Source organism: Harmonia axyridis, chromosome 3 (genome assembly GCF_914767665.1).
Source record: "Harmonia axyridis chromosome 3, icHarAxyr1.1, whole genome shotgun sequence".
NCBI lineage: Eukaryota > Metazoa > Arthropoda > Insecta > Coleoptera > Coccinellidae > Harmonia > Harmonia axyridis.
Genome location: NC_059503.1, coordinates 29,090,080 through 29,106,590, shown reverse-complemented (window position 1 = coordinate 29,106,590; position 16,511 = coordinate 29,090,080). Strand labels below are relative to the sequence as shown.

Sequence of the window (16,511 nt, the reverse complement as noted above, 5' to 3'; positions counted from 1 at the left end):
AATAAAATAACTGTGATTTGATTTAGATTAAAATGATTCATTATTTAGTTCAATATCAGATCAGGAAATCTTGATTATTTCTTCCACTGTGTAAGCTTCATCGCTAAATTTTCGAAATCAAAAAACTTTTTTTTAAGACACAATTACTCATATCTGTAATAAGAGAAAGAAAGGTCTGATAACGAAGTTCGAACCATAAATTTCACAAAATAATAGAATTTTTTTTTATTCGATTGTTCCTAAATTGGAGGTACGAAGAAAAATGAAAAATTCCTTGAATAATTTCAAGAATTGATTGTCCTCTACATGGGCTCGCAAATGATTTGTTTTCGAGATACAGGGTGTCTCTTGTAGTCCTACTTTTTCGTGATACATATAACAGATAGGGTAAATAAGTACCAAAACTTATAATTAATTATTTATATAGGGCTTCATTTCTTAAAATGTTCCGAGGAATCTGTCATTTTCGTTTGTACCTCCAATTTAGGAACACCCTGTATAGTCAATTCAAAACTGATATTTTTGCAAATAAATTGCAATTTGAATGAAACACATTAAATTGTAAAATACAGCACAGACATTTTTTCGATGCGAATAACTCAGTTCAGATCTTCGATAATTGCAGTATTAAAATTTTGAGAGGAAAATGATACAAATAACGAAAACAACGGGTAAGTAAGAAGATTCAAGTAGAATTACTTGAATCTTCTATGATTCTGATGACGTGATAAACTTGAGAACTTGAAAAAGCTTAAATTTGTTATTTTAGTTATACTTACAGTAAAATCACAACCCGATTAGATATATTACCAAGGACCTATTGGATATTACTTTTTCAACTTTCGTATTGAATTTTTGTGATTCTGTTGATGTGATCAGCTTGAAATTCTGCATGGCGCTTGAAATTCTAATATTATATGTGGTGATTCACCGCGATGGCATTGTCATCAAATAAGCCATCTAATGATGCAATAATATACTGGGTGTGCCATTTGAAATAAGAAAGTAGTATAGTATATTTCCGGTATAACCGAAAGTTGAAGAGGTCTGAAAATATTTTAGGGAGAAAGATCATAGTCACAAACCCCAATATGCAAACAAACTAATGGATAAACGATTAAAAAAAATAAAAAAAATTTTGTACAAATTTGAATCAACAGTACAGGGTGGGCAAATTTCGATGTTTTAACACTACAAATTTCAAACCAGGTGAGATAGACAAAATCTGATACCCCATTCTCGTTCTCTTTTTCTGAGAAACTAACAAGTGTAGAATTCTTTTTTGGCCACCTTCTTTTGTTTTCGAGTTATAAGCGAAAATTGGAAAAATGGCGATATCGAAAAAATGTATATCTCTGCTAATACTGAAGATAGAGCTCTGAAATTAAAACACCATACAGGCACTTTTTCAGACAGAATCCAGTGGCATGCTCGACTTTGTAACAGGATTTTTAATTACGATGCTATGACCCAAAGTTACGTATTTTATTACATGTAAATGATCTACGGGATATTGATAATCGATATTCGAAATTTCAGCTTTCTACGATTCCAAATACCGAAGTGATGAATATTGGTAATCGAAGCTTTATTTCGCACAAAAAAATAAAATCAATTAATTACTCGAAAACTGCTAGAGATAGGATCAAGGAAGTTAATATACAAATAATCAAGAGGCTAGACAAAACCGAAAAAGTTAATAATATACAGGATGTACAATTTGAAATATCGAAGTTGATAGTACTTTTTGATATAAGCGGCAACATTGCAGCACAGAAAATATTTTGGATCGATAGAGCAGTGGTTCCTACCCAAGAAACCAAATTTTCAATATCAATTTTCCCTAAAAGTCTAGGGCAGGTACCAAAGACCGTGGCCCACCCTGTATACAAAAATAGCGAAAAACAAAAAAAAGCCGCAGCAAAGGGTTAAATCAATTTTTGTATTTTGCACATTTCAAAACAAAATTGTGCCTCGAGAAAAATTTCATGTAGGTACCCCAGAAAAAATCCTACTTCCAGATTAAAAGAAAAAGTCATGGCTCCTCTATTTCCAGCCTAATATATCCGAAACGGTCGTAAAAGCCCGACTTGCTAGGGATCGTACGTGTTTACTGCAAATTTAACGTTGGAGACGATAAAAAACTCATTAGGAAGTCCCATAGAAAACGTAATAAGTATTGAATGAATGAGCAAATTATCATTTTCGACTTTTACACCATACCAGTAATTACACGAGTGGTACTTCAAGAATAATTACAAGCAATCATCTGTAAAGGAGAACGTCTTCAATATATCAAGACTACTGTTGAAGATTTGCTCATTTCTTCTTATACTTATATTTCACTGCAACATATGAAAAGATCGAATAGTGAATACCAATTATTTCTATAAACACTAATACATATTTATCTATAGGATGATATAGAAATCGAATGACAGTTATTCTATTTCTACTTCTAATTATTTAATAAAACAATCGTTTCGCTGCACAGTAACTTCGTTAGATATTTCACTTTTTTGAAAAACTGAGTGTTTTAAGTGAACTCATTCCTTATACAATAGATAAATTATAGGGTAAGTTAGGTAGATAGGTACAAGGAATTGACAATGGATCTTGGGAATTCCAGCAATAAATATTTACAGAAAAATATTCAAAAGCGGCGAGCCACTTGATCGTTCAACAATATTCCAATTTTATTGTCGGTTGTTCAGAAATGACGTTGCACACCTTGTGTGCTCGCTTATGCTTCGAAAACGAGTCATAAGACAAAAATGATTCTTCCGGTGTCATCTATACGCCTATACATAGGTGTAAGTTTGTCCAGTTTATAATGAAACACCCTGTATAAAATTTTCTATTATGTGGCTAATCCATTCATTCTGTCATTGTAGAACAAAATCGTGCGATAATATCGCAGATTCGCACAGATTTCATGGTTATTTTTTATCAATATATGTTGGTAGGTAGGTACCTACTCGCAATCTTGTTTTTTCAAAGTTAAAGGTTAAAATGGTATGTTTGATGATCTTCCATAACAAATACTTCGTTTGAAAGAGAAAAATTCATTGTTCGGATCCTGATTTGAATCTTATCTGGATGAAATACCTATTTTACACAATGCTTGAAAAAATGAAAACATTAAGAAAGCCTTCTTAGCATTTGTCATAAAACCCATAACACCATTTAGTTCCTTCCAAACCTTCAAAAGGAATTAGCAAATCCTCATCTGAACTAGGTAGGTATAGATAGCAGATTACCTGCTCAAAAGTATTCATGACTAAGGAGACAGCCAGTCACAAAAAATTGTGGGTTTATTAATGACAATAAACGAGAATAGGTGAAAACGATCGCAAAAAAAATTTTGACCTCTTTAAAATCATATGTTCATGTAAATGTATGGTTTAAAAATAGGGAAAATTATAAAATTTGAAAAAAGTTCTTTGTTTCCATATCACACAAAAAAGAAAGCAATAATAACATAGGTACATAAAATTATTAATCGCAAACCTAAATCCGAACAAAGAAGCGGAAGTCAATGTCAGAAAATTGATACAGGTGCAAACAACAAATTAAAGGAAATAAATAAGTAATGAACTGAATATGATTTTTCAAAACAAATAGAATAAACAGGGAGAAAAGCATCCGGAAACTATCAATTTGAAATAGGTACATAGTCAATATGTCGTCAAACCATCTATTATCAAGAATCTCCAACACCGACGAGTCTTCCGAAGTTGGTTCGCCCTTCCAAAACAGCAGGTGCCCACCAAAAAAAATTACAATCTACTTTCAAACTTCTACGTACGTGAAGTCCCTATCGATCCCAACGTGAATATCCGAGATTGGTATGTAACGATCCCAATTATTTCAACTCCCAAGTCCGAATGAAATTTCAAAAGGATCTGGCAACGAAAATAAACAGCACAAATCCAATTACCGGAGAAGCAAGACTACTTGAGTTACGCGAAATCCGAAGCCTACGTGATATCTAATTCTTTCTGTTAAATTGCCAAATAAATCAAGCATTGCAATCGTTAATTGAATGACTCCTTGATCATTCGTTCAACAAAAGCCGTAATAAATTATCGAAGCTTCGTCTTTCGCATTATCCAAATGCCATACTCACTGTTCTGATCCAATCAGCATAAATTCGCTACGAAGCACGAATGGAGAACACCACAAATTAATAATTCATCGAATCTTCAAAGGATTCGCTTTAGATAAACCATCCGCAATAACCTAAACGAAACCGCAGACGCCTACTCATTTTCCCCTAAAACAAATGTAGTGATTACAGAAAAATATGATTCGGATTGATGGGATAATTGGTGCTCCATTACGCAATTTAAACCTGTCTCCTAAAACTCGATATGAAAACAATCAATATAATTTACACATCATTAGGATAATCATACCGTTTGAATTTATTAACATCCGATATATTTGCATAACACCAAAACAAATGTTTACCAAACAGATTTATCATTCAGAAATAAATAAAAAGTGTTCGGAAAAGCTGGCTTCTGTGAAAACCAACAGCCAGTCGAGATAAGATACATGGTGACTTGATTTTGGCAGGTATATAGTCCAATCGGAAAGATGAAATAAATCCTTTCAATGGGTCATTAAGAACAAAAAGTACAGTTACACCAGGAGATTGCTTGACAAATTAGCTTTTCACAATAGCCTCGTATCTTGTACCCCCCACCAGGGAAAGGTTGTATACATAACAATTAACTGCTGTCAGTTACACTATCAATTAAGAATTGCATGAATTAGATTCATCTAATAAAAAAGAATCGAATTCTTATTTAGATATTCAACTTCAAAACTCTTTATAAACTAGCCTTCATAAAATATATAACAAGCTCTAAAAACATGAGAATTACTCACCATTTATAAATTTTCAAAGACAATAAAAACACTTTATAGTATATTCACTGAATCAACAATAAACGCCACATCTACGCCAAGCAGACACTGTTAAAACCAACTAGTTGAGTCTTTTACTTTGTTGAAGAGGGATTAATTTCCTTATATTGTTTATTTCCTATATTCTCCAAATAAAAATCATGCACTTCCACAGTACAGGGTTATCGATTCTCGACAGCCATTTTGTTTTAGCTTCTCATTCGGAACTCTTCGGGAGAACCGCCATCTGTTTTCGGTAGTCAAACTAACTCCACAGAATAACCCATTGACATAGAATAATTATATGTCTATGGATAAAAATTAACCAAATATTTGCTAAACCATCAAAATACAGTCCATTCAGGAATTATTGACATCCCGGGTGGCTTTGGAAAATCGAAATTAAGTTGGTACTGGCTCATTCAGTAACAGTTTGAATTGCAGATTTCGGGTTGGCATTTGAAATGTCATTGACAGGAGGTTAGATTTCAGTTTGTTTGTGTTTGTTTTGTTCGAAAAAATTTTGAAACTTAAAAGTTGTATCAATTTCAAACACACATTGATTAGTTTATTTGAGTATTTCTCACAGTACTGTTTGAAAAAAGAAGAAGGCAAGTCGTTACAACCTGGATTATTAGTGGAAGAAAACCTGTGCAATAAAATTTCACCTTCAAAGAATCATTAAATGATTTGATTGTTACCAGAAGCCGAGCCAAAAGCAACCAATATACCTATCAGCCTGGATGAACTTTGACCAAAAAGCATCTGGATTTTAATCAATCAAAGACAACATTACATAAACTTAATTGGTTACAAGTTCGAAACAGTTAATAAAAGGAAAATTCTTATTGATGAACAGAAAAATATAATAAGTTGAGTACGATTTTATGGTGAATACAGAGAATATTTGCAACAAAATGTGAAATTCATTTATCTGGAGGAAACTTGGTTTTTTGAAAATGCCAGCATTATTCAACAGTGCACTCTAGAAAGAAAACAAAATGTTTTTCAAGTATATTCAAGGGAAAAAGTAGAAGAAGCACTATTTTGAATGCTGGATATTTAGATTTTTAACTGGATGTTTTATTTTGACAGTGATCATGAGGATTATATAAATCTATGAAGAGAGAATAATTTTATAATTGGATTGCTAAACAAAGTCTTGGCATTGCATCTATAGTTTAATTATATTCTATATTGAAATTAAGTATTGTTATATCTGTTTTTTGTTCTTCAATGAGTAATCCAAAAATCTAATATTTTCCAATTGCTTTATAGAATTTTTACTGAGTATTTAATCGAAAAATATATTCAGAAGATAGAATAGAATAATGGAATGCAATAAAATTTTAAAATTCACAAATTAAAAATAATTTCATGCAAAAACAGAAAACTTGAGTACAAATAGTACCTATATTTTTCATACAAGTTTAATCAATCATTCATGTCATGAACAGTTTCAATAAATAGTGACTTAAGAAAGTAATATACACATCGGCTGATAAATTGGTTCCAATTTTGAAAGTTACAGTACAGCTGTGCTGTCAAAATTTTTCATATACTAAATGAATTCTTTGAATTTTATTTCTGTCTTATTATGATAGGCTCTTCCATTCACTAAGCTAAACTATTTAAATTTATCAACCAGTTTTTTCTGTTTTCTTCACCAGTTTAGACACCACAGTTAAAATGTTCCATAAGAGTTATTTGATAAGAATTTTGCAAGCAGGTTGGTATCCAGTGTCCATCGGTAATGCAACAATTTTTGAAGCCCCCTTGGTGAAAAGGAATATGCATATTTTAATGAACTTCAATGGGATCTTTCATGGGCGACTCTTAAATGAATAGATATCTCTTCATTGGATTTCCTTGAAATGAAATAGCATTTCACTATATTTTTACGTTATATAATCTGAATTTCAATTTATGAAATCATGACTGTATTCGTCCCTTCGTAATAATCGTAATTTCGAAAATTCAGGATCTTTCGGATACAAAAATGATGAAAATAATTTAAATTGGTTATTTCTATGATGAACCATAGCAATTTTTAGTGATATTTTTGTAACCAGAAATAAAGCCGCGACTAGACGTTCATGGCCTACTTCGATGTCAATAGAGAGTTATTGCAACGCACAAATAAGCGATCTTTTATTACAGGATCTCTTATTTTGACATGTACGCATGCGCACTGAGTCAGATATTAAGGATTGCTAAATCTAAAATACAGGCGTCCCTTACTTTATTTAAATACAGGCGACCAACTTTTATTTAAGGATCCTTTATTTTGACAGATATCTGTTTATGCCGAATATTTGCCGTCGTTATGCAGCAAGAACTAACCTATAAATATTGGTAGCTGTTTAAGTAAACAAAGTGAACTTTTTGAGAAATTTGCATTTTATTTCTTGATTTTCGGCATCTGTGGGAACCATTTCATTCGAGGAAAAAAATGTGCTCTCAATAACGAATTTTTCAAGAACTTATACGATTCTCAACAAAACATCATATTTAATTTGATCCTACTAAAAGAATTAAAAATAATACTGATAAATCCTGAATTTTATTAGAAATAAGAATTTACCTATATGTATAATGTAGTATTGTTACAGAATGCTACTGCATACTGAATATTATTTTTTTATATTGAATATAAGTAATTTATTCTGTAATATAGAAACACCAATGGGATTGTTTTGAAAGAAAAATAATAAACTTGTTACCTAAGTACTTTTTTATATATTGGATCAACATAGCATAAAAAAAGCAAATCACAATGCAGAACCTAATTAATTATCAGTAATGTTATTATAAAATTATACGTTAAGTACACTTTTTTAAAATTATTGTAGGAAAAGGTACAAAAATACATAACATAATTCTGTTAAACAAAATAATCTTCCAATACTGGTGATTTTACATGAAAAGAAATACCTGATTGACTTCCATTCAAACAAGTACATAAAGTAGACTGATATTTTACATAGTGATGATACTTTGTCAACAAGTTTCTCTAATATGTTCATCGATAAAACCCCAGTAGTTTGGTACAGCTCCTCCCATATTACGACTTGGTAGACTAAAAACGAATTAAGGTAATATAATAAATAATTTAATTTCAATTAAGCTAATAGCTTACCTATAACTAGAGCTAATAACTATTTCTATAAAGCCACTTATGTGCATTCAAATTATCTTAGAAGTGTCCACGATTTTCCACAATGAAGTTTGCAGTTATAAAAATAAACTTCGATAATGATTGCGAGACTTGTAGTAAAAATTTTCCAAGTCAACTAGTCGATTTGTTTGAATTGGTTTTGATATATTTTCTACACCAACTGTATCTATTATGAAAAATCAATTCCTCAATAATGGTCCCAACTAAAATTGCTAACGCTATTTGTTCTTTCATTTTCGATTTTGAACTTTTACCAAATGAATTATTTTATTTATCAGAATACAAAATAAAGGTGACAAAATATAAATATGTCAAATTTAAAGATCTGTCACTTTACTGACTTTCGTTAAAAGCACCTTGCAATAGTTCACTTTTAACGTCCACGATAGAGGATCCTTTATTACAGGATCCTTTAATAAAAGATCGCTTATTTGTGCGTTGCAATAACTCTCTAATAATTCCTGAATGGACTGTAAGAAGTTGTATTTGTACTCTCACGTAAATTAAAATTTATATAAAAATATGAAAATTTTACGAATTTCCTTATACTCTCCTTCAAACTGACTCACAAATCATATTGAATATTGTTTTAAATCTTCTTTCTGAAACCACTCATTTCGGTCTTGTGTAATGACAGCTTAAGAGTTTCCAAAATATTTATAGGAAATGAAAAACATTGCTAATTGATTCTTCAAAACACAACCAATTAAAATAATTATTTGCAATTATTCAAAATGGAGGAATTGAAGAATAAAATCTTGGGTCTTATCAATAAACAGGTCAGTATTGTAAACTGTTAATTTAGGGTTTACATTTTTCTCAACAACATACGTGAAAAACATATATTTTAGGCTCCTAAAATACCATCTATGGGATTTTCCGATGCAAATTACCACTTCAACGAAGTTTCAACATTATCAATTAACAGTAAAACAGTATCAGAAGCAAATAGGCCTGCTGATCAAGACATTTTAGAAAGTATAGAAGCAGCCTATTTTTCCTTAGACGAAAGCTACGATATCTCTAGATTTGAATTAGGAGTAAGACCTATAAACCATCACCTTTTATGTCTCTCATTGCCATTCTTGTAGAAATTGCCAGAAACTCTTGAATGTGATCAAATTCAAAGAGATTTCAACACATTAAAGCAACAACATCAAGTTGTTTCTAAGAAAGTTCTTCAACTGATCCTAGAACACCAAACCTCTTGTAATGATGAATTCCAACATGTGCTTGAAGTCCTACAAAAAGTTAAGGATACTTTAGATTTTTGTAGAAAAAGTAGAAGAGAATTAAATATCGTTAAAAGGGAATATCAGGAGTCTCTATTGGTTATGGCTAATTATAGAAAGAGGAAATTAGCACAAAATTTACTGAATAATCTGAAAATGATCAAAAATCTAGTAAGCAGCTCTTTGAATTTCTTATATTGTTTAAATAAAATGTATTCATTGATATATGGTTATATTTCAGAATAATTTTGATAAAAGACTCCATGTACTTCTTAATGAAGGTGATTATGTTGGTGCGATTTTTGAATTACAAAGGTGTCAGAAAATTGCTTATAAATATAGACACTTTACTTGTGTTGCTGCTTTAACATATAAATTACAAGAAACTATGGAAAATACTGATAGCCAGCTTGATAAAGCTCTAGCACAAGTTAGTATTTCAAAAAACTCACTGTTCCATTCTGATACTTGATGATTTTGCAGACTTGCCTGCATTTCAATGAAGAATATTTTTCAAAACTTCAAGAAGCTTTCAAACTGTTGGATAAATCTCAGTCTTCAGTAATAGACAATTTGCATGTACACTATATTACTGCTATTTACCACCAATCTTTTAATGTTGTTCAGTCATATGTCAGTAGTCCTGATGTGCTTATATCCAGTGATACTACTGAAAAAAATCCATATAAAATTTTATGCCAGGTTAGTCCATATCTCAGGTTTAGATATATATGTGTGTGTGTATTTTTGACCACTCGTCTTCCAATTCTTTTTTTAGTCCGTACCACAAGATCTGTTCATTCCGTGCTTGGTAGATCTGTGTAAAGTTCTCTTCAAAATAGTTCTGAGCTACCATCAACTTGTTGGTTGGTACAACAATCAAGACAATGACTACATAACTGAAAACAACAGTCCAGAACCAGAACAGCAATTGGAGAGGAAAAAACTTGAACATAACCTGATAAAAATCTGGGATGATGTACAGAGAAAGGTCTCCAGCCTGCTACTCAATGTAGATCTTGGCAGATACAAGTTTGATCAGTTTGTTCAAGTCTTAAGTGTGATCCACAGGTACCGAATTCATTGTTAATCAATTTCCTGGTGTAACTTGAATTATTCTATATTAAGGTTGATACAAGTGGGGGATGAATTTTGCATGAGCAAATCTGATGAATTACTTGAGTCCATAAGAAAGCAGAGCATAAATTATTTCAAAAATTATCACTCTGCCAGGTTGGATGAGCTAAGGATATTCTTCGAGAACGAAATGTGGGAACTTTGCCCAGTTAAATCTTCATTCAGCATCCTCAAACTCCAGGTGAGTATAGAATGAACAATCTTATGACCTTTCTGTCAAAAATTTGCTATCTGCAGGAGTTCAAATCTCTACGTTCCCTACTCAAAAACTTCAAGTTCAGGTCCCAGCTTAGCACTCAAATCGTGATTCCACATTCATCAGCATCAAATGATTGCTGTTCATCAACTCATTCCCAAGATGGCAGCAGTATATATGGAAACTACTTCATACGCCACAGTGATCATGGTACTCCTTTCGATTCTGGCTTAGACGAGACAGTAATTGATGAGGATATTTTAGCAGATGAAAATGACGCAAGTGGTTATTTCTCTGAAGAAAGCGAAGACGAATCAGAAGAGATTAAAAAAGACTCCGAAGACGAGAACTCTAAGTAAGTAACATTCCAAATTAACCACTATACTTTGAGGTAATCTTTTTTTTAAAAATTTCACTTTAGGAACGTACCAAAAGAAAAGAAAGACAAAAACGCTCATAGGGCTCCCATTTTGACAAATACGACACTCTCAGTACTGCGACAGATGGGAAAATATTTACAAATGTCAAGATTGCTTCGGCCTATCTCTTATAAGATTATAATGTGCATGAATGAACTATTCTATTACTATTTGTATGCTGTACATACCTTCTTTGCTTCAGATCTGGTGAGCTAAATTACGATATTACATTGTAGAAGCTTGCTTCTAACTGAATTACTTTCAGACCATATCTAGCAACTCCCTATATACCTCTCAACTTCACACTACCCTTAAAAAAATATCAGATAATATGATCTTACACACCCTAAATGAAACAGGTATTGAAGACGACAGGGTCATGAAACCATGTCTATCTCCTATTGTTGATTTAACAAAATCTGAACAACTACATGGGTTATCTGAAAGGATAGTGGCAGTAGAAAGTTTGGTCTATTTGGCATCTCAGTATCAAGCTCTACAAGAGTTTATGGAGTATTTAATACCTCAGTCAAACAAGTATATGCTGGACCAGTTTTTCCAACAGGTGAGATTATTTTCAAGCTTTCATTTTTAAAATTCAAAGACGTTAAGGTGAACTTACATTTGAAACAAAGGATTGGGAAAATAAGGTGCGAAGGTAAAAATAAACATATTTCTTCTGTTATAAATTGTTAATATATTTAAAAGCTCTTAAAAACATTTCTCAATAAATATGAGAATTCAATAGTCCATAAAAATTACTTGAATCTTCAGTTAATTTAATTAATTTTTCAATGTGTAACTTTTACAGCTGTTAACAAATAACCTCCATAAGTCATATTGACTTCAGGATGAGTCCGTTCTGGTAAAACTTGATAGTTTCTCATAAAATTTGTAGTTAACCTAACTGCTAAAAAATTTTTACTTTTCAGATGAAAGTAAAGTTCTTGTAAAGGTTCCCTTGTTGTAGAAAATACTACCAAGTTTCGACTTGGTAAAAGAAAAGGTTCTAAAGCATCCACAATATTAACTGGATGTTCTTTTGCAGTTATAACTATAGAATGAACACCTTCTTTTAGAAGTTGGCATGCTTCTTCATTTTCAACCTGCCAAGTTGGTTTATACACTTTTCTTCTTTTCGGATCTGGTTCAACCGATGCCTCTGTCTCCATTTTTTCATTATTTTCCACGATATCATTCATTTCTGTATCACAGTCCTCTTTGTCACTTTCTGACTTACCTTGGTGGCAATGTCTCAACACAGAATATAAATTAACATTAATACATCTTTTTGATTGTTCTTCTGGAAATTCCATAGCAAGAAATGCAACTTTTTGACATTCATTGCCTGGATGCATATGAATAAGTTTACCACTAGTGTTTGCTCCTATAGTTTCCATTAAAGCTGCCGACATAAGACCGGATGTTCCACTATCATACAAAATATGAGTTCCTTCAGATTGAATATTAGAGTATGTCAGTATTTGGGATAAATCGTCTATTCTTATACCTAGAATTTTTGATGGGTCCTGTCTGTAAAACATTTGAGCTAAGAGTCTTATATTTGGTCGACGTATCTCCACATATTCAAAATATTTCTTGGCTTTTTTCTTAATATATTTCTCTTGACTGAATTCAGTTTTCACACTGAACGTTTTCGAATTTGATATCAATTTTTCCACTATATTGTTTGAGGACAACTCTTCATCTTTCAATTTATTAATTTCTTCACTAGACATAACTTGATTATTGTCATCAGCCTTGATGTTCCGGTTATCATTACCTGACTGTTCAACTGTTAAATTTGAATTGATTAGGGATGCATCCTCAATTTTTTCTAAAGTATAGTTCCTTTTCGTATTTGGCACATTTTTGATTTGAAAGGTATCGAAATATTTTTCTCCTACGATGTTATCCATTTCTATTATGAAGCTACCAAGTTGCATAGTTCCATGTGCTTTCAATTTATGCAATTTCGTGTAATTTTGCCTTTGAACAATGACATAATCCCCTACTTTTATCGTTTCTTCCATTTTTAACTGATTTCTGGAGACTGCTGGTTGTATAAACAAACACGTTCAAATTTGAGGTTAAATGTGATCGGTTGTCAATCACAGAATTAATGTATGGCGAGATCATTGAACTTGGTTTTATGAATTCTATGGGCGAGATCATTGAATTATAGAGTTCTTATTCTTCTTTTTAGGATGTGGCTTGCGCTGTGGATCTGCGAAAACCTGTTTATATGGCTGTTTGTTCTCAAGCTTTTGATCTTAGACAAATATTAATAATGATGTCCAAAATTAATTGGGAAGTGAGGGACGTGATGTCGCAGCACAATAGCTATGTAGATATTTTGTTGAGAGTAGGTATTGAAAAATTTCAATTCTGAATATAAATATTTCTTTATACTTTAGGAAGTTCAAAATTTTACCATAAGGCTTGAAAAGATAGCCTTTAAAATCCCTATACCTAGCTGTGTGTATAAATCTCTTTGGGAAAATGTGGCTCACATCATAACTCATACTCTGGTACAAGGGTAAGTTTTGACCAAAGATGTTTCAATATCTTTGATTTTGACTATATAGATGATTAAATTGACAGATATTTAGCAAATTGAATGAGCGTTATTTTCATTTGTTGAAAGGTTTGCTGAGGCAAAAAAGTGCTCGAATGGTGGAAGGGCTTTGATGCAATTGGATTTCACTCAGTTTCTCTCGAAGTTTGAAAAGATGGCTAGTCTTAAACCTGTTCCTCATAAATCTTATGTGGAGAATTATGTCAAGGCTTATTATTTACCTGAACATGAATTAGAAAAATGGATTAAGGAACATAATGTAAGTGAATGATTCAATTTTTAGGCATTTATGAATTACATTGGAAAATATCTCAATGTTTCTTTTTTGCCTCTTATTCAATCATTGCAATTAAAAAATTTTTCCATTATGAAGGAGTATTCAACAAAACATTTCCATGGCCTCATCTCTTGTGTTTGTCAAAACAATAAGAAGACGAGACAAAGACTGATTCAAATGATTGAAGAAATGGAAAAGAACCACTTTTCAGAAAGATAGCATAGAGAGGAGTCCCAATTAGCAATGTCTGAATAATAAACTATTTTAGGTAGAAAAAATTGTTGTCATTGTACGCATTATATTATGTCTATATGTATAAATTTATTTTTGTATAGTCCTTATTGTTGCTAATTTATTTATAGATCTTTACATTAATTTTATTTTAACTGAATCCATATTGTAATTTATTTATTAAAATATTTCCAAAGGTATAATATTTGAATTTTTGCTCATTTATTGTTGAATTTGTAAGCCTGATATGTATTTTCTCTGATTATCTTACTTAGAATCTGTACTGTAACATGACATTCTTTTTTCTTATGAGATAATTTTATTCTCAAAGTATTTATTTAATTATAAAAATAATATTTAGTTTTTAAATTGAATCTCGCACATAATTTTCAGCAAATTTGTAATGTCTCCCTCAACACGTTACTAAACTGTGATGTCTTATTAATATGTATTAATTTTAAAGAAAAATAGTTTCTATAATGATTATGAAGTGTCAGATTTGAATTCATCATTAGATATTTTAGTTTTCTGAGGAAAATATATTTCTTCTAATTACATAGTTGTTGATTGGACAACAAACAGGGTACATATTGAAATGTTGAAAAGTTATTGAAACTAATATGTCCTGTGCACCAAAATATTCTGCAGAACATTCCATTCTTGAAAAAATATTTATATATAATATATATTTGCACAAGCATTTCAAACATTCAGTTTGAAAATCTTATGTTTTTCAATATAATTTTTTTGTGAATTGTATGTACTTAAATGAAAAAAAAAAACAAAAAAATAACTAAGAAAATAGTTTTATTTTTCTTTATATTCTTCTCTTGTACATTACCCGGCACATTCTTAAATTCATTATATTATTAACAGTGTTTCTTTGTATTCTCGTTTTGTATAAATAATTACAAAATTATTTATCTTGATGACAATAAAAAAATTAGACTGAACATAACACTATTATTCAATAATCTGCAAAAAGGAATAGATATATTGGTTGATTTTTTTTATATTTATATGACATTTTACAATTTTTTTTAATTTTTTTTTTTTTTTTAGTAATGAATTGCTGAATACTTGTTATGATATAAATCTATTACAAATCGCAAAATACTGATGAGTGTGTTCCTAATTTATCTAAAATAAATAAATATGCAGTCACCCTGTAAAGTTCTACCACTAAAATGATAATAATATGAGAAACTTCTTAATGCACCAAGTATTGCTCTCCTTATCATAAAAATATCTCAACATTCAAAATTGTTAAGTTAAAAAAAATAATATCACACATCAGATGTAAAGCATTATTACATTTTGTGTTTTTAAAACAAAACTACAAGGCAAAAATGTAGACGCCTGTATCTGATTAAAATTACCCTTCAAATCAACATTTCACTATCACAGATAGGTAATTTATTTTATTAAATATTTTCAATAAACTGAGGTTTAATATGTCTTCTCATTGGAATTTATCGAAAGTGGGTATATTCTCATTCAATTCAAACTTAGTAAAATGTTAATTTCCTACATTCAACAGATGTTTATGGTTATTCAAATTTGCTTCTTTCTTTAGTTCAGATTTTCGAAACTTTTCAATTGCCAACAATTGAAACATACAGACATTGCATTCAAATATCATTAAATTCAATCAGGAACTGATATCAATCTAGTCAAGCCTCACCCATTTGCCCAAATCACTGATTGGTAGGAACCACTGATCTTTTCACTATAACAAGATCTGAATTCTGATTGGCTACATCCAAACATGATTATTTTGATCTGAGTAGAAACTAGTAATCACAGAAATAAATTAAAAGTCTAATAAGCTTTCATGCAGTTGCACTAGACCTCTTGAGTTCACCAGTCTCTTCTAACTCCTGGGTTAAAGGAATTATTACACTGGTATAATATGTTTCTAGTTCTTTGTCAGTTGGATTATTGTATTGATCCTTCTCACTTCTATAGCTTGAAAGTGTGTTCTTAATGTAATGTGGCGCATCATGGATCCACGGAGCTTGTCTCCTCTTCGTGTTGTTTTTGAGCTGGGTGAGTCGATATACTGAGTAGATAAGGATAAAGAAGCCTCCTATCAGACAAGTATACATCAGGACATCTGTTACCAGTGGTAAGATATGTAGGTATAGTTGTAGTCTCATTCTAAGGCTGTCTGGTAAACCATACATCCTCTGTAAATAAAAATGAATTTAATTTACGGTTCTTCACAGAAAAAATTCCTTGCTTTTGAGCATTCGTCCCTGAACAGACCGCTTTATCAATTCGTCAAGAATAAATGTGATTTTCGGAATTTTGAAACAAATATCGTTTCAAACCATAAGGTTTGCCTAA

General features: G+C 31.2%; 4 protein-coding genes across 23 annotated transcripts in view; 1 reads left to right on the top strand and 3 right to left on the bottom strand.

Moving 5' to 3' along the window:
• Positions 1-5,140, bottom strand: part of LOC123677138 (arginine-glutamic acid dipeptide repeats protein) — a 51,200-nt gene extending 46,060 nt beyond the window's left edge. For 5 of the 15 annotated variants that reach the window (XM_045613660.1, XM_045613654.1, XM_045613655.1 and 2 more), the window contains exon 1: positions 4,897-5,139. The gene's annotated coding sequence lies outside the window, so the exon portion shown is untranslated. Of the gene's footprint in view, positions 1-4,129; positions 4,261-4,896 lie in introns of those variants that run through there. The other 10 variants (XM_045613662.1, XM_045613663.1, XM_045613664.1 and 7 more) reach the window with 4 other exon arrangements.
• Positions 5,141-8,571: 3,431 nt separating this feature from the next.
• On the top strand, positions 8,572-15,688 carry LOC123676582 (syndetin). Its single transcript, XM_045612575.1, has 14 exons — positions 8,572-8,871; positions 8,944-9,132; positions 9,184-9,495; positions 9,566-9,754; positions 9,808-10,026; positions 10,103-10,395; positions 10,453-10,642; positions 10,699-11,012; positions 11,079-11,283; positions 11,342-11,641; positions 13,283-13,441; positions 13,494-13,615; positions 13,724-13,913; positions 14,028-15,688. The coding sequence occupies exons 1-14, from the start codon at positions 8,827-8,829 to the stop codon at positions 14,148-14,150; spliced, it is 2,850 nt and encodes a 949-aa protein (XP_045468531.1). The 5' UTR covers positions 8,572-8,826; the 3' UTR covers positions 14,151-15,688.
• Positions 11,754-13,184, bottom strand: LOC123676584 (tRNA (adenine(58)-N(1))-methyltransferase non-catalytic subunit trm6). The gene has a single exon (XM_045612583.1). The coding sequence runs from the start codon at positions 13,107-13,109 to the stop codon at positions 11,868-11,870; it is 1,242 nt and encodes a 413-aa protein (XP_045468539.1). The 5' UTR covers positions 13,110-13,184; the 3' UTR covers positions 11,754-11,867.
• The window catches only part of LOC123676583 (scavenger receptor class B member 1), a 71,386-nt gene continuing 69,827 nt past the window's right edge, over positions 14,953-16,511 (bottom strand). For all 6 annotated transcript variants that reach the window (XM_045612579.1, XM_045612582.1, XM_045612581.1 and 3 more), the window contains one exon: positions 14,953-16,351. In XM_045612579.1, the coding sequence (XP_045468535.1) occupies positions 15,995-16,351 (357 nt within the window). In that variant the 3' untranslated portion in view covers positions 14,953-15,994. The remainder of the gene's footprint in view (positions 16,352-16,511) is intronic.